Below are 18051 nucleotides of genomic sequence, written 5' to 3' on the forward strand. Positions count from 1 at the left end.
GCCCTGATTGCCCTCCCCTAAGGCCGGCCCTGACTTTCGACCCACAGCCACATACAGATAGGCCCTATGGGCAGCAGCTAAATTGCCTCTGCGTGGCATTTAGCTTCAAACCCTGGAGTAATTCTGCCAGCTCATTGAAAAGCCTTCGTCAGCTCTGATACTGTGTTTCTCCCAGTAGAGGACAGCAGCTCAGTGACACAAACACACGTCCAGTACACACCCAGCCCACTGCAAGTTGCATGTCCACACACACACACACACACAGCCCATTGCAACTTGTATGTACACACACACACACACACAGAGCCCATTGCAACTTGCATGTCCACACACACACACAGCCCATTGCAACTTGCATGTCCACACACACACATACAGCCCATTGCAACTTGCATGTTCACACACACACACACACACACACAGGCTGGGAGGGCCCTGTAGGGAAGTGTGTGGTCTGGGTCTGGCTCTTCAGTCAGCCTGCAGAAGAGCCATACTGGAGCAAAGTGGGTTGAGTTGTGACTCTCAGCCTTGGGAAGCAGCCTGCTTTGTCTCTCTCTGCATTTAGTTGTTGTGTGTTAGAGTGCTAGCTTCTTAGAAATAGTGTCACATTGCAACCTTTTAGGAAAAGTATGTATGTTTTGTTTCTAACTTTCTATGTGGGTGCTGCAATCATAACACAGGGGTTTTTTGCACTTTCCCTTGAAGCATCTGGTACTGGTCACTGTTTGAGACAGGGTTCTGGGCTAAATGGCCCTTGGGTATGATCAAGTCTGGCAGGTCCTGTGTTCTGCGGCTGTGGTCAATGGCTTGATGTCTAGTTGGCAGCCAGTATCAAGCAGAGTGCCTCAGGGGTAGGTTCTGGGGCCAGTTTTGTTCAACATCTTTATTAATGATCTGAATGATGGGATGGATTGCACCCTCAGCAAGTTTGCAGATGACACTAAGCTGTTGGGAAAAGGTAGATACGCTGGAGGGTAGGGATAGGGTCCAGAGTCACCTAGACAAATTGGAGGACTGGGCCAAAAGAAATCTGATGAGGTTCAACAAGGACACGTGCAGAGTCCTGCACTTAGGACAGAAGAATCCCATGCACTGCTACAGGCTGGGGACCGACTGGCTAAGCAGCAGTTCTGCCAAAAAAGACCTGGGGATTACAGTGGACGAGAGGCTGGAGATGAGTCAGCAGTGTGCCCTTGTTGCCAAGAAGGCTAATGGCATATTGGGCTGCATTAGTAGGAGCATTGCCAGCAGATTGAGGGAAATGATTATTCCCCTCTATTCAGCACTGGTGAGGCCACATAGGAGTATTGCGTCCAGTTTGGGGCTCCCCACTACAGAAAGGCTGTGGACAAATTGGAGAGAGTCCAGCAGAGGCAACGAAAATGATCAGGGGGCTGGGGCACATGACTTATAAGGAGAGGCTGAGGGAACTGGGCTTATTTAGTCTGCAGAAGAGAAGAGTGAGGGGGGATTTGATTGTGGCCTTCAACTACCTGAAGAGGGGTTCCAAAGAGGATGGAGCTCGGCTGTTCTCCGTGGTGGCAGATGACAGAACAAGGAGTAATGATCTCAAGTTGCAGTGGGGGTGGTCTAAGTTAGATATTAGGAAACACTATTTCACTAGGAGAGTGGTGAAGCACTGGAATGGGTTACCGAGGGAGGTGGTGGAATCTCCATCCTTAGAGGTTTTTAAGGCCCGGCTTGACAAAGCCCTGGCTGGGATGATTTAGTTGGGGTTGGTCCTGCTTTGAGTGGGAGGTTGGACCAGATGACCTCCTGAGGTCTCTTCCAACCCTAATATTCTATGATTCTATGATTCTTCTGATGAGGTCAGCTCCAGAAGGCCTTACTAGATTCAGTTAACAAAGACTTCCTGGTGCTTATTCAGTGATCACCCTGAGATCAGGGGAACACAACAGAATCTTTTGTGTCCAGACATATCCTATAGCAGAGCCCAAGGGGAAGGTGAATGGCCAGTATCAGATGTGTTTTGGCTCTTCTCCTCCCCTGTGAGAGGCCCACATTAGGGGAACCCCTGAGCTCTAGCCACCTACCTCCTGCATGGTTACCAGAGTTCAGGCGGGTTTGCTTCCATGGCATTACTCCATATTTACATCAGTGTAAATGAAATTAGATGGGCCAATACTGAGTTATATATAAAGGACTCTTTATCGAGGCTGGTGGACACAGGCAGACCTTAGGGTTCCCTTTGCCTCTCTAGCTCCCAGGTTTAATACAGTCTGTGCTTCCTACTGTCACCACATGAGGTCTCCCTAAGTCCTGACCTGGTCTCAGCCATTATGGAAGTAGGGTTGCCAACTGTCCAATCACACAAGCCCAAAGACCCTTGCCCCCTCCCCTGCTGCCCCATCCCTTTCCTGAGGCCCCGCTCCTTCTCCAAGGCCCCACCCTATGCATCCCCACCCCCGTTGCTCGTTGTCCCCCACCCTCACTCACTTTCACCGGGCTGGGCTAGGGGGTTGGGGTACAGCCTCTGGGCTGGGGCTGAGGGGTTTGGAGTGTGGCAGGAAGCTCTGGGCTCTGGGCTGGGGTTGGGGTGCAGGAGGGGGGTTCAGGGTGCAGGCTCCGGCCGGGAGGTGCTTACCTCAGGCGGGTCCTGGTTGGCGGTGCAGCGGGGCTGAGGCAGGCTCTCTGCCTGCCCTGGCCCCACGCCGCTCCCGGCGGCTGCCATGTCCGACCCCTTGGGGAGGGGGCTCCGCGTGCTGGCCACGCCTGCAAGCGCCACACCCACAGCTCCCTTTGGCCACAGTTCCCAGCCAATGGGAGCTGTGGAGTCGGTGCTTGGGGTGCAGGCAGTGCATGGAGATCCCTCCCCACCGCAGGGGCCGCAGGGACATGCTAGCTGCTTCTGAGAGCGGTGCAGGGCCAGGGCAGGCAGGGAGCCTGTCTTAGCCCCGCTTCACCGCCAGAGTTTTAGTGCCTAAAATCTCCTGGTTTGGCTTCAGTAGCCTTTGGGAGATAGAGCCTGACTCTGGGAGACTCTCAGCTTCCTAATTGAAAAAAAAGCGTGTAAATATCTAGTGTTAGGCCGAATCCTTTATTTAATGTGACGCTGACTCCCATCCATTGGCTTAACCACCAGCCTCCGGCCGCTGTTTTTCCCCATGATGTGTTAGATTAATAGGGATTATCCCGGACGTGCTCCATGATCTTCATTAGAGCTAGCCATGTTTCTTCAGCGGTGGGGATGATCTGGCTGGCTGGTAGGAGGAAGCCGTAGCGACCGGTGTCTCGCAGCTCAAAGGTGTAGGAGTACTTGATCCCGTTGTCGTAGCTCCAGTCGATAGTGATGCCATCAGCACGGTCTGTAAAAAACAGAACCCAGGACATAGCGTTGGAACCAAGATTGCCATGTGAACAAAGCGGGAAAATTCAGGCTCTGCTTCCACAAGGTGTAAAGGGATTGCAAGAAATCATTGCTCTGAGCCTGCAGTGCTGTGTGCAATGCTTTGTATTCATCTGCTCACAACAGACATCACAGGCCTGGCAGAAGTATCCATGGTACTTGCGGGTTGCAGGTCTTGGTCTGTGTCTCAGGTCCCCCTGAATATGTGCAATCTACAAACATTCAGTCCCAGTGTGAACAGAAGGCCACATGCCTTGGAACTGCCCTGGTTCATCCCCGCACTGCGAGGCTTTGCAATTGGAAGTCACCCAGATGCATATGGTCCCAGCACGAGTTCTGAGCCCTGGTGCTTCACGTGTACAAGCATAGTGAAAGCATGTGTTGTGGGCAGACAGTTCACAATAGTGCCGTCTGAGATAATATTGCTGGGAACCGTGCATTATTAGTTATTTGGAGAGGGAAAGTGAAGAAGAACATGGGTCTTCTTCAGCTCATCCCTGCCTGAAAGACAAACCACTTACAGATGGTGTCGATTGTGCTCCCATAGGTGTATTTAGTCCCATGTAATCCAGCTAAGGCAACCACTGCCTCTCTGGCTAGATCATTCTGCAAACGAGAGTAAGAGGTGAATGGCTGAGAGGTTCTTGAATTCTTCCCTCCCTTCATGAAATAGCAGCATGCACAAACATTTAGTGAATGGGAATAGTCTTTTAAATCCTGGGATGGGGGGACGGAGCTCATCAAAGCAATGAAAGGCCCCACCCCCCAGATATGGGTGGGGCCACAGAACCCAGAATTGAACAGAATATGGGGACAAAACATGAACAAACAGAGCAGAGATCCCTGGACGATGCCCACTTCTCCCAGAAGCAGTCCAAGGAGTCAGTGGATTCCCCCCAGAGGAAATCTAGCCCTGAAGACCAAAGTCCTCTATCTGTCCTTAGAAGAGGTGCATCATGGACAGCTTCTCCCACCCTGCCCTGTCCAATGGCTCAGACTCAGCTCCACAAAGGTATTTAGGCTCCTAATTTCCATTAAATTAGGAGCCTAAAATCCTTTGTGGATCTGGGCCTGAGTGCTGAGCTGGAGGGGGGAGGGCACCCCTCTGGCAGAGAGGTAAGCTCAGCCTCCAGGCCCGTTTGTTCTGTTGCCAGGCTGATAAGAGTGCAACCAGGCTGGTGCTTTTGACGACAGGGATTCCTGTCCATTAGGAAGAGGCTGAAAGCACCAATCCGTTTCACCTTAGAGACTAACAAATTTATTAGAGCATAAGCTTTCGTGAGCTACAGCTCACTTCATCGGATCCGATGAAGTGAGCTGTAGCTCACGAAAGCTTATGCTCTAATAAATTTGTTAGTCTCTAAGGTGCCACGGGTACTCCTTTTCTTTTTGCGAATACAGACTAACACGGCTGCTACTCTGAAATCCGTTTCAGAATCAGTTCCTAGATGGCCATGAGTTTCACTCACCCCCAGGGTCCAGCTTTGAAGCTAGGCTCAATGGGTATGTCTGCACTGCAGCTGGGAGGTGTAATTCCCAGCTTGGGTAGACGTATGAGTGCTAGTTCCGCTGGAGCCTCGCACCCTAAAAACAGCATCCCTGAGTAGATACCTAGGATCTCGGACAGGCCTGTACTTGGGCTTTCACCAGCCGGGCCACCGTGCCCACACCGCTATTTTAACATGCTAGCTTAATCAAGTTCACACCTACACCTCTCAACTGCAGTGTAGCTGTACCTTATATCCACCTAATCCCCGGAGCCACCAGTCCCTAGCACACAGCTGGTTGAGCCCTCTCACTATTTGCTCATGAGAGCTGTTCTCACCAGTTCCTGATGGTCAGGAGCAGGCTCTGTCTTGTAGCCATAGGGGAACAACAGCATCTGGGAATAGCTGTGGATGGAGAGCAAGGCTTTCACGTTGCCATGGCTCAGGACAAAGTCCACAATGGATTTCACTTCACTCTCAGAATGAGGGTAAGGTCCGTGGTATGTTTCTGCACAGGGATTGCTACTGGAACCAGGGCCTGTGACGAAATACATGTGGTGGCAAATGAAAAGACAGCAGATTTGAGTAAAACATTTGTTTTTCTAAGGGGAAAAAAGCCCAAAGTAACTGAAGATTATTTCCTCAGTAATAAATGGGACAAGTCTCAGGTTTCCAATTGATATTTGCAAACACTCCGGAATCTGTTTCACTTCATCAGACAATGTTCCAGCATTTTAACAAGACTGTGCAGTGATGATTCACCTCTAATGTAACTCCACTAAACCCCTTCATTAAACTGTAATTAATAAGATTATGTGAGTCCTGCAAAATAAAGCAATATTGCATTAGTCACCGGCAGTGGTAGAATTGTGTGTTATTGTAGTACTAAGGTAGTGATCTAGGTTAGTGGGTCTCAAAACCAATCCGCCGCTTGTGCAGGGAAAGCCCCTGGCCCGCCAGACCGGTTTGTTTACCTGCCGCGTCCGCAGCTTTGACTGATCGCGGCTCCCACTGGCCGCAGTTCGCTGCTACAGGCCAATGGGGGCTGCGGGAAGGGCAGCCAGCGTGTCCCTTGGCCCGCGCCGCTTCCCACAGCCCCCATTGGCCCGCAGCGGTGAACCGTGGCCCGTGGTAGCCGTGATCAGCCGAACCTGCGGATGTAGCAGGTAAACAAACTGGTCCGGCGCGTCAGGGGCTTTCCCTGAACAAGTGGCGGGCCGGCTTTGAGAATCACTGATCTAGGTAACTTGTATGTAGCATATACTAGTACGTGGTTTTAAGAACAAATTGATCAGAGAATCCATATTCTAGGGTTGCCAGGTGCCTGGGTTTCTCCCAGAAAGTTCGGTTGAAAGGGGACCTGTGCTGTGTCCGGTCAGTACTGCTGACTGGACACCAAAAATCCGGTTACCGCAATAACCTGCCTCCACTGCCAGGAGGGCAGGAAGAGTACCTGCAGCGGGAGGAGCTCAGCTGATGGAGAGAAGCTTAACCTGAGGAACTGGCTCCCGGCTCCAGCGGAGAGATAGGTACCAGTGCTGCCAGGTGGAGAGATCCTGACAGCGCGCAGTGTTTGAGGAGCAGGCCTGGCAGCTGGGCTCACTGCCCATGATGGCGCGGTGGGGCTTCTCAGCCTCCCAGAGCCCCAGCTCTTTCCAGCCCCTTGCTCTGGGGACTGACACCCCTCTCCACTCCTCTGTACCCCAGTTAAGTGGGCAGGCTCCTTGTCAGCTCCTCCCAGCCAGGTCTGAAGGTGGCAGGTGAGTCCCGGAGAAGTGGGGAGCAAGAGGAGATGGGGGAGTGACCGGAGGGGCCTGCAGTGTCCAGTTTTGAAAAATTGGAAAGTTGGCAACACTAATGATCAGAGGTGCCATCTTTCTGAGTTGCTGGGGGGTACTCGACCCCTGCTCTGCCACAGGCCCCATCCCCACTCCACCCCTTCGCCCAAGCCCCCACCCCCACCCCGTCTTTTCCCGCTCCATTCCTCCCCCGAGTATGCCGCACCCTCACTCCTCCCCCTTCCCCCCAGTGCCTCCTGCACGCTGCTGAACAGCTGATCCCCAGCAGGTGGGAGGCACTGGGAGGGAGGGGGAGGAGCTGATCGGCAGGGCCCGCTGGTGGGTGGGAGGCACTGGAAGAGGAGGCAGAGGAGCTGATCGGGGGGGCTGCCAGTGGGAGCTGAGCACCCACTATTATTTTTCCATGGGTGCTCCAGCCCCGCAGCATCCCCAGAGTTGGTGCCTATGCTAATAATGACTTCCTGTCAGACAGACAGCTAAGCAGATGATTCCATTTCCTGAACACAGCAGAACTTTCTACTCCAGTGTAACAGAGAATAATAAATACATATTTCATGTCTTTAATATAAGGAGCCTTGTGAGCTCTACTGATAATCCCAAAGCACATCCTGTATTGAGTGCAGGGGACTGGACTTCAGGACCTCTCGAGGTTCCTTCCAATCCTATGATTCTCTGACTCTATGTGTTCACAGTAAAAAGACAGACATTAGGAATGAATAACTCTCTGACACGTCCATGGCCATTCTGTACCTCCGAAGCCAGCATCCCAGTTCCTGTTGGGGTCCACGCCACGGCAGGAAGATCCTGCATTGATGGACCGGGTCTTCCGCCACATGCGGTTCTAAGAGCAAGCACAAGGGGGAACCGTGTGGTTTGATTAATGGAAAGATGCTAACAGTTGGGTCTCAAGTCATTTGCATCTTTGCTTGGTTATTGCACCACAAAGGCAGAAGGGTGTAAAATTTGCCTGTTGAACCAACGTGATGCGGTTTAGACTGTAAAGTCGTTACTGCACTTGGGGACTCTAGCCAGTATGCCTCAGAGAGGCTGCAGCCAGAGCTCTTTCTGGAGCAGCCCCAAATATTTTTGACCTGACATCCCAAATTAATCTGGGATCACCCTTTGTTTAAAGCAGGGGGTGGGCAAAGCGTAGCCTGCAGGCCTAATTTGGCTCAGTTACTCTTCTGCATAGCTTTCACCTAAACAGGCAGAAACCAAAGAGAAGGCTTGATGCGGTGGGAAGGAGATACACAGAGCTTGCAGATGGGTTGTTGACTCAGCGCAGTACCACAAAGATGCCCACCCCACCCAAAAAAACCACGATGCCCCCAAAAAGGGCCTGACATGGCTGGTCCCTGAAGGCAGCCCTGCATGTACTCATCATGCAGCCAAGCAGTGAGAACTCCTCCTCTCTCCACTCTTTCCTCCTTCCCCCAGAGGCACTTACTGTGCTGTGTGTATAGGCAAACCCATCGGGATTGGTGACTATCTCAAAGAAAATGTCTACGGTGTCCAGGATGGCAGTCAGCGAGGCATCCTTGCCATATTCAGTGGCTATCTACACGGAGAGAAGGTCTGAATTACCCTGAATTCCCATTTTTCACAGGGTGAGGTCCTAACAATTAACTGGAGCTGATCTATTAAGGGTAACGGTGCAAAACAGAGTGATTATATGAGATTAGGCATAACATTAGGAGAATGGCAGAACTGTTGTCTGGAACTGTTGTCTGGAAGCTGAAGCCAGACATAAGAACATAAGAATAGCCCTACTGAGTGAGACCAAAGGTCCACCTAACCCAGTACCCTGTCTTCCAACAGTGGCCCGTGCCAAGTGCCCCAGAGGGAATGAACAGAACAGGTAATCGCCAAGTGATCCATCCCCTGTCGCTCATTTCCAGCTTCAGACAAATTCACATTAGAAATTAGTCCCACATTTTTAACAGTGATGGGGACTAACCATTGGGACAAGCTACCAAGGGAAGTGGTGGATTCTCCATCTCTTGATATCTTCAGATCAAGACTGGTTGCCTTTGTGGAAGAGATGGTTTATCTAAACACAAGTTATGCTTTAGTCCAGCACAAGCTTTTGGACTCAATACAGGAGCAACTTGGTGCAATTTAACAGCCTGTGATATACAGGAGGCCAGATGAGCTGATCTAATGGTCTCTTCTTGCATTATTCTCTATTAATCTATGAATCAGCTGGTGGATCTCGGTCCACTTTCTAGTGGACAAAGGTCCACATCTCCAAATCACCAGCAGGTGCTAAGTTACCCAATTGTCTGCCATCTCTGCAAAGAGATCAAGTGGGATATGGAGAGTGAACAAGATTGCAGGTCAGTTATGTCCTCTCATCTCTAGAGATTGGTCCCATACAGCTCTGTAATTGTGAAAAGTTTATTAATCTGCCCTGTTCTCAGTGACCCTCAGACTGAACCTGCCATATCTCAGCTCATTGGGCATTAAATATATTTAGTATTACTAAATCCCACCAAAAAGAAAAGGAGTACTTGTGGCACCTTAGAGACTAACAAATTTATTAGAGCATAAGCTTTCGTGAGCTACAGCTCACTTCATCGGATGCATTGCAATCCCACCAGGTATAAATAATCCTGACGCAGTGCCAGAGAGCTGTTCTAGACCACCTCTTGAGGTCCCTTCCAGCCCTACATGTCTATGGTTCTATGATTACCTTGTTGGCAGTCCACACTCCGGTTGCCTGGGTGATCCACTCTCGAGAGTGAATGCCAGTATCAATCCAGATTGCAGGACGGTTAACTCCTCCTGTGCTGAACTGCAAGAGAAGTCAGCAAACAGAACATGCCTATATTAACCGCAGTCTAGGCATCGGCTAGTATGTGCACTTATGCACATGGATTACTGATGGAGTCAGGTGTTTGCTCTGATAGTGTAAATGCCTATAATTTGATATCTGGCTGGCGAAATTTTATGGAAGATCCCTCCCTCTCTGGATTGCTGGTGCAGTTTCTTCTGAGCTCGATTGGATTAATTTCTCAGTAAAAGTCAGCTGTAATTTTAGTAACTCTTCCCTAGTCTCTTGATGATTGTAAAACCCAGAGATTCTTTTATCGATTCAGGGTCTTAAATCACATCTGACACATATCTGACATATCCGCCAAAGTGATTTTAAGAAAAAGGGCTTCAGCAGCCCGTTATGTCTCTCCATTGCTCCTCATTACATACTATCCATTGCTGCTCCCCCTTACCCTAGTAAAGCTTTATCCTGTGGACAGACTGCTCCAGAATCTACGTAACATTAACTCTCTGCCTTTGCTAGAAATTCTTAAATTGTGCTAGTGAGATATCTGAGTGAGGGAAAGGATGGATGTACCATCCACTGTGTGGTATGAATACATTTCCCTGCAGCTGTTGGTGACAATTTCGCAAAGCACTAAAGTTCATGCTTAACTTGAAGCATGTGTATAGGTTCTGTTGATTCCCATGGGACTACTCAATCTGAGGCGCTTTGTTGTCATATTGAACGATTAACATTACGTGCACTGCCTACCTTTAGCACATAAAGAGGTCGTTTTTCGTAGCTCTGCCCAATCTGAATTTTGCTAACCAGGTCTGGATTTTCAGCCACAAGATTGTCCATCCAGCTGTAGATCTAAAAGGAAGAGTTGTCAGCGCATGCCCGTTAAACTGGACTTGTGGGTTTCTGTGACAGAATACACCCCTGCATTCACACCTTACACATCCTTGTAATCATCTTTGTACAGGTATGCCTGGTAAGATATAGTTGGAAAACTCGTAATTTGCTGGCCAGTATCGTCCTGATAAAATATGCGTGGCAACATTGTATGTGAAGTTATAAGATTTCCCTGTATGATGTTCAAAACTCACAGAGCATCAAACTGGCCAAACAGGCCTATCTTGACCAAAGGAGTGTATGTTTGCCTTAATTTGCATTTAAACAGTAAACAGAATCATCAAGTAGGAAGGAAAAACAAAGGAAGCTCAAACAAGTGGGAAAAAATAGCAGGGAACATCCTTCCACACAGACTTATTGTTCCTAGTGCCAGCTGAAAATGTTTTTCAAGTGGGGGACTGAAACTATAAAAGGAGAGACAAACACCCTAACACCCCCCCACTCTGCCCATCGCATTCTCTGCCCTTGAGAAGACAAAAGGAAACAGCCTTTGGACTTTGGGATGGGGGCCCTGACCTGATGAGTTTGGGCACTAACCTTGCTGGAAGCATGTGGTGAGAATTTTTGCTTGAATCTAATATAATTTGTTAAGTTAGGCTCTAGTTAGCATTTTATCTTTATTTTTCTTGTAACCATTTCTGCCTGTTACACCTCATTACCTGTACTCAATTAAAATCTCTCTCTTTGTAGTTAATAAACCTGTTTTACTGTTTTATCTAATGCAATGTGTTTAAGATCAAGTCTCTGGGTAACTCCATTTAAGACAATACACTGGTATACTATGCCTTTAAAGGAATAATGGGCTTAAAATATTTCTACTGTCCAGGAGAGGGCTGGGACATACAGGACATACATTTATGGGCAAAAATCTGGGACTGGAGGTATGTCAGGGTCATCCTGCAATATAACCCAGGCTGGTGAGGGCCAGAGTACGGCTGGCAGGCTGCAGTTACACATAGACACTCAGGGGGTGACTTGCATGTTGGAAGGCTGTTTGTGAGCAGCCCAGGCGAGAGCTACTTCAGCAAGACATTGTAAGACATGCAAGGCTGCAGGGCAAGGGTGACACAGCCCCACACTGTGTTGAATTGTACCCCAGTATGTCATAGTTTTCATTCTTTGTTCTCAGGTAACAAGGGGTTCTCAGCCCCCGTGTGATGAGCAGCAGGTGCCTACAGACATTGAGACCTTGGTATTTTACACATCAAGGGTCTTCCACTAGACTTGATTTGCTTTGCCTCTTATTCCTGGATGCCAGAAGCCCCCCTACACCATTGTATTAATTCCCCTGTGTCCTCCCACACAACAACAGGGGAGCCCGTTTGAAGGATTCTGGGAGGCCTCTGTGGGCCACTGTATGACAATTGTTGAGAACACCTGATATCACACAAAGTTCCATCATCCACCATGAAGCCAGTGTTCTGATTACATCTGAACTCTGGATCGACAGACGAGGCAAAATGGGTCTCTCAGCAGAGAAGGTAACTGCTGGGAGAATAAGTAGCTAGATACAAAGGCAGAAAGGAATGATTGTTGGGTCTCCTGGCTGGAAGTTTTGCTTCCGGTCTGGGGAGAAGGGACCTAGAAGAAGAGGATCTCTTCAGGGTAACCCTCTCTGAGAGGATTTCCCAACAACATTCTCCACTAAACGCCTACAGCAAGATTCCGTATTTAGAGCCACAGAACCGACCACAATATGACCTTACCATCCGAGCACATTCCCCAAAGGAAATGAAGAGAACACGCTGCAAAGGAAAGTACCTCTTCAATGGTGTGGTAGGAAGAGAAGCTGAAGCTGTTGCTGCTTCTCTCGAACTTCCTGGACACCATCATGGCCTCTTTTTCCTCATCCAGTAATTCCTTTGGAAAAAAAAAAACCACACAATCATATACAGGGAAGAGGGGAGCATTTGTATGTTTTTCCACATGGAATGTATTATGGCCACACATATTCAAACACCAGAGGGAACTGAACCTGAGCCCTTTAGTATTAGAGGCACAAGCCCCTAGCAGTTAAGCTCAGGGATCACCTCCTTCAGGCCTATCTAGTAAGCTGTTATAGTCAGTGAGGCGCTAGTGGGCGCTATCACATTCTCTAAACTAGTACACGTATATACAAAGAACATCTTTAAACATTCAGTTTAAAACTCAGTGTTCAATTGCCCTTCAGATCAAATCTCCACTCTATAAAAAGGTGTTAAGAATTTAATGCTCATGAAAAGTGCTGGAGAATGAAGGCCTCCACATATCAACAGAGCAAGAACAGCAAGGGCAGCAGTTTCCCTCCCAATATCCTGGGGATGTACTCTAGACCCTGGAACTGGAGGGGCTAGTTTCAGGGATGAGATGGTAGTTCCATCTCATTCACTCCTTGTCCTCTTTCCTGAACCTCCCCCACAAACTCATCATCCAACTCATCATTTTTCTTATTCTGTCTGTCTTTCCTCACCTAACTCACACCCAGTTCAGACCACATCCCGGGTGGTGATGTTCCTTTCTTGCACATGGCCATATACACTGCAGGAGTCCTTACCTGCACATCATCTACTGTGATTGTATACGGAATGATATTAGACTCCAGCAAGACTTTGACTGCTTGGAGGCTATGGAAAGGGACTCTCACATCCACTGGGAGGCCAGGCTGGGCAGGGCTAAGCCAATAGTCAATCTGATTTAGAAAAGAGAAGTAAGGTTAGCTTCATCCAAGGCTCTGTATTGCTCTACCTAGAGCTCTCCAGACACTGCGGAACAAGTGAATTTGGTTAACACAGCCAGTGATGTTAGTTAATAATATTATAATAATATCTTGTATTTATATAGTATACACACACCACTTTGGGATCCTTAAGGATAAAAGGCACTATATAAAATATATATATATATACACACACACAAGAATGACTTCAGCTGCCACTGAAATGCAGCCACCTCTAAGGTGGAACATGGCAGCTGTTTAACAGAACACAGCAACACTACTAGAGCTGGGTGAATTATTCATTGCAAATAATTTATTCATTTACTTTAGCCCTTTTTTTCCAATTGCAAATTGCTCATGAACAGATCAAGATTTTTACAAATTTGTTCCTCATTCACTATTATTTGATGGATGTTTTATATAAGCATATCTTGGCCTATGAGTCACTTCTAAGTCATTTGCTGTGAAGGTTGCTTTGAATAGTCACTATTTGTGACTTGAGTTGTTTTAAATGGACATACAGGCCACTCGGTGTTGTTTCTGTTCCCCGATTGGATTAATTTATCTCTTCAAATCAGGTTTCCAGTGCAAATGCTCATAGTTCCAAATTTAAAATATGCTTTGTGCGAATATTCTGCTATATTTGCTCACAAATTGCTGCTCCAGCCAGTAAACTTGTCTGCTAGAATAGTCTCAGGAAGCCAACAAGAAAAAGGGTCAACACAGAAGAAGCAAATTGATTCTAACATTCAAAATCACTTGGGCAGCATTAGTCCAGCTCTAAACACTACACAATTGAGATTTTAAAGTGCTGAAGAATAAATAATATCTCAGTTAAGAGGGGGAATTCGAGACTGCAGAATTGAATTACCTGGTAAAACACTGGTATTTGTTCCCCAGCTCTTGATAAAAGTGACAACAGGTCTTTAGTAACCACAAGTGGCCAGGAGCTCCACTTTAAATCTGTTAAGACAGCACTTGCTACATCATGTTGCCCTTAATTGCATGCTCAGGCATTGGATCGGGACATTGATAGAGGGGGCAAGAATGTCTACAGAATCACCAACTTCCTGCAATGCTCTGGCTTTTCCAGGGATGCCTCTTATTCAAGTATGATCAAGTTCTGACCCTCCTACCACCTGACAGTAGAGGAGATCACAGCCCAAGGTGGTATGGCTGTAGCTTGGTTACAGAGAGTGTCTACCTCAGTTCTTACCTGAAGGTCTTCCAGCTCCCCTAGTTCTCTGAGTAATGCAATCTGCTCTTCATTGCTGGCCCTTATGCGGAGAACCTGATCTCTGGTGAAGATAAAACAACAAGAACAGACAGAAGGTATTTGTGAATGATGACAACAAGCCAGCAACAGATCAGATGGGCTAACAGCAAAGATATCAGAGTGGTGTGCTGAAGTTTACAGTGGAATTTGATGTGAGGAGGTCTGGAGGTTTAGGAGTTAAGGTATGTACTGAAGTTTTAAAATGTTACAAGAAGATTAGAGGTCTGGCATGGGGACCAAGAGGGCTGTGATGGGAGACAGAACAGTTGCTGGGGTCACCAGCTGTATTAATTTAGATGGAATAAATGGGCCAAAGGTGTTAAGATAACTTCATCACTGTCCAACATTAACAGTGTTAAACAAAGTTTGGAGTTTGGTATACGGAGACCTCAGTCTGCTTATTACTGGGCAGGCCCACTCACAGCAATTCTGGGCCCCAGGGCCAGGGTCATTCCTGGAGGGGCTGGGCCCGGGGCGGAAGTGACGAATCCATCTCTTCTGGGACCGACCGTGCTGGCCAATCGCGCTGGCCCACAGGGCCCCACAAAGCACAGGGCTCGGAGCAGTCCCATGCACCTAGGAGCCTTGCGGCCTGCCCGGGCCCTTTTAAATCGGCCGGGCCCCTGGACAATTGCCCCCTTACTCCCCCTCCCCCCTGTCAGTGGGCCTGTTACTGGGCAACAGGGGTGAAAGTAACTTAAAGGGTGTAGGGTGGCTGGGCTCCTGGACAAGGGGGGGGCAGCTCCGGGCCCACGGAAGGGGCGTGGCCTCTGTCAGAAGGGGCGGGGCTGGGGGCAGACCCCCTCAGCCAGTCCTTCAGCACTGCCCAGCCCGTGCCATCCGGGGCTCCGGCCTCTACTGTGGCAGCAGCCGGAGCCTTGGGCCTTTTAAATCGCTGCCAGAGCCGCAAGCCCTTTAAAGCACCAGGCCCCGGGGCAGCTGCCCCTTTTGCCCCCCCGTCAGAGGCCCTGTTGGTTTAAGGTTAGCTGTGTACCAGCCTGTACCAGTGGCCACTTTCTTACTGGTACGCCATACCAGCCCGTACCAGCTTACTTGCACCTCTTCAGTGGGCAAACATATAATTCAAAATCCTTTTCACCGTAATAAAGATACAGAATAAATATAATAAAGATACAGAAAAGATAAAGATACAGAAAAGAAGGAAAAAGAGTTAAAGCCTTCGACATGCAAAGTATTAAGTAAGGCTTTCATTTTAACAACATCCCTTGTTCCCTTTCCATTTAGCTGGAGAGCGTTTTTAGAAAGAAAAGTCCCCTTGTTTGACCGTCTCTTAGATGGTATCAAAGATGGTGATAACTGTCCTTTTGGGGAAAGAGGAAGTTAGTTGAGATGGGCTGCAGTTGAGATATTGTTGCTCTTGTTAAAGTCCAGTCCCATTTCATCCCAGGTGGTGTTTGGGATTCAACTAGTAGAGGTGGCGATGTCATCTGGGTCCTCTCTCGGGCCCCGGCTGGTCAGGACATCCCTCAGGATTAGGATGACGAAGGCCCAGGGTCCCAGAGGTGGCAGCCATGATGGTGAAGCTCGCTCCAATAGCCAATTCTTCTCTCTAAGTCTTTCTTTAAGGCCCCACAAAGGGTGTGGTGTGCAGAATAATTCACCCCCCTCATTTGGTCCACCAACGAGGCCTAGTTTCCAACACAACAATTTCGGTTTGTTGGAATCTGGTTCTACACTTTTCTTGTTTACCAAGCAAGATCTTCACACAGTCCTTGAGTTATATCAGGAGTCCTGTTGGTTTGGACTAATTCAGTCTGCCTCCCTTCTATACCTTTTCCCATCAACATTCTTTGTTACTGGTTATTGTGACATCTTATGAACTTACATTCAGTTTTTACAGTCAAACTCACAATTTGGCTAAATTTCTAAGAAAAGTGATCACAACATACCCTCATGGCCCAGGACTGATACAGTTCAAATGGACATTGAAATCCTTGCTTTTGTCATGAGACCTTCCCAGAAAGCTAGAAAGTATCTATCAGGAGGCTGACATCTACTAGGACTTGGATAACAGGGTTAATCACAAATCAGCCATCGTAACTTTGCTTGCCTAGAATATTTTGGGAGTTATTTCAGATTATCTTTAAAGGGCAGGTAGAAAAAACCAGGCTGATTCAAAACAGCCAGTGAGATCTCATGACACATAGATGTCATGATAAATTAAACCATGTCTTCCTAATAATCTCCCAGGGGAAAGTGGTGGAAACCTCATTGTTCCAGATATTTAAAACTGGACTTTGTGAAACACTGGCGATTACGCTGAAGGGAATAATTATGCTTCCACCAGGAGATGGACTAGATTATCTAAGGATGTTTTCCATACATCTTTTTCACTTCTAATTTCTATTATCCTAAAAGAAGATATTAGTTCCAAATTGTTCTTAGAGAATCTCAGCTCCAAATTAAATCTGAATGACATGGCCAGAAAAAAGGTATTTTAGAAAACACCTTCCCCACTCCAGCATTGCATGTTCAAAGCACATAAGAAGAGCCTTTGAGTATATAAACTTTTATTTACCTGAAAAAGCAAACCTAGGTATTGCCATCAGAAGAACCATTAGAAGGGTCCTTCAGGCTTCAGAGGCCATGTGGACAGATCTTTGTTTCTTTAGTTTCTCAGAAGTCTCTATTCAGTCCTTACTCAGACAATGCTCCCACTGAAGTCCTGAGGTAGGTCTGCCATATTTAGCCCAGAAAAATTAGAGGTGGAAAAGACCTAATGGGTCATCTAATCTATTGCCTATTCCATCTGTAGCAAGTACAAAATTGTTCCCTACATTCAGAGTCAGAAACATTGTTTGATAATCCTCCACCCTGAGCCTTTTTCTAGCTCATAACCATCAGAGGGAGGTGTGGGGGAAGCTCATGTCATTGTCCTTTTTTAGTGCTGGGGAAAGCTGCCAATATATATCCCTGGAAATGTCAATTGTCTACCTCAAGGAAAAATACAGCACAGGCCAGGGGAGTGCAAACATCCATACATCGTTTTGCCAGTGTGCTTCTGATAGGATCTGGAGGTTCCACTTCTATGGGGAGAGGATAGTGGGTTCTCCATGGTGCCTTCAGATCTTGGCTTTTTTGATGAGATCGACAGGGCAGCGTGGATACCTGCCCACTAGGAAATGGAGTGAGACCACAAAGACCACTAAGTAGTGATCAGGAAATAAACACTTCCTACACAGGCTGGTTCAGACATATGGGTAAATGCTTCCAAGCTCATAACCAGTCCTCTGAACCACCCAGTCCCCTGAGTCCCTCTGTACTCACCCCACAAAGAGCTTTTGGCTGAAGGCAGCAGCCAAAAGAACACCAAAAACCAGAAGCTGCTTCATGATCAGCAATGAGAGATTGTCACTCAGCCCCGCTTCCTATATATTGTGGTTTTCCAGCTATACTTTCTCAAGGACCCTTCCTTTCAGGGGCTGTTATTCACGTCCATTCTGACAACAGAGGCAGAGATAATGCTGCAAATAAATTAATCAAAACCATTTCCCAGGGACAGATACGTTTGTTTGTTTGGAGAAGAAAATAAAGTATGTGATTTGCACACCTGAGCCAACAAACATCTTCCTTAGACTTTGTGACAAGCTCTCCTAAAACGAGCTTTGCATGATGTAACTGTTGCATGTTCTCTAACCAGTAATCACCAGGGGTATTTGCAGTGATATTTTTGAGATAGCACCTCAGGGAACGGGCTGACCTTGCACTCTTTCCCCTAATTCCCATCAGTAGG

At 47.8% G+C, this 18051-nt stretch overlaps 1 protein-coding gene across 1 annotated transcript; it reads right to left on the reverse strand.

Moving 5' to 3' along the window:
* Positions 1-3132: 3132 nt before the first annotated feature.
* Positions 3133-17650, reverse strand: LOC119858394 (carboxypeptidase A1-like). Its single transcript, XM_038408929.2, has 11 exons — positions 17586-17650; positions 14238-14319; positions 12860-12994; positions 12088-12186; positions 10183-10284; positions 9346-9447; positions 8101-8211; positions 7404-7494; positions 5193-5392; positions 3889-3973; positions 3133-3326 (listed from the first exon to the last, which is right to left on the reverse strand). Exons 1-11 carry the CDS (start codon positions 17648-17650, stop codon positions 3139-3141), a joined length of 1260 nt encoding a protein of 419 aa, XP_038264857.1. The 3' UTR covers positions 3133-3138.
* Positions 17651-18051: the final 401 nt, after the last annotated feature.

Source organism: Dermochelys coriacea, chromosome 1, assembly GCF_009764565.3.
Source record: "Dermochelys coriacea isolate rDerCor1 chromosome 1, rDerCor1.pri.v4, whole genome shotgun sequence".
Classification (NCBI taxonomy): Eukaryota; Metazoa; Chordata; order Testudines; family Dermochelyidae; genus Dermochelys; species Dermochelys coriacea.

Excerpts from the sequence above, each read along its gene's own strand:
- LOC119858394 (XM_038408929.2), bottom strand. The coding sequence starts at position 17,650 with ATGAAGCAGCTTCTGGTTTTTGGTGTTCTTTTGGCTGCTGCCTTCAGC. Across the intron at positions 8,212-9,345 it reads GAGTGTGGACTGCCAACAAG|ATAGCCACTGAATATGGCAA; the intron begins GTAATCATAGAA and ends CTCTCCGTGTAG. Across the intron at positions 7,495-8,100 it reads TTGCCTATACACACAGCACA|AACCGCATGTGGCGGAAGAC; the intron begins GTAAGTGCCTCT and ends GCTTGCTCTTAG.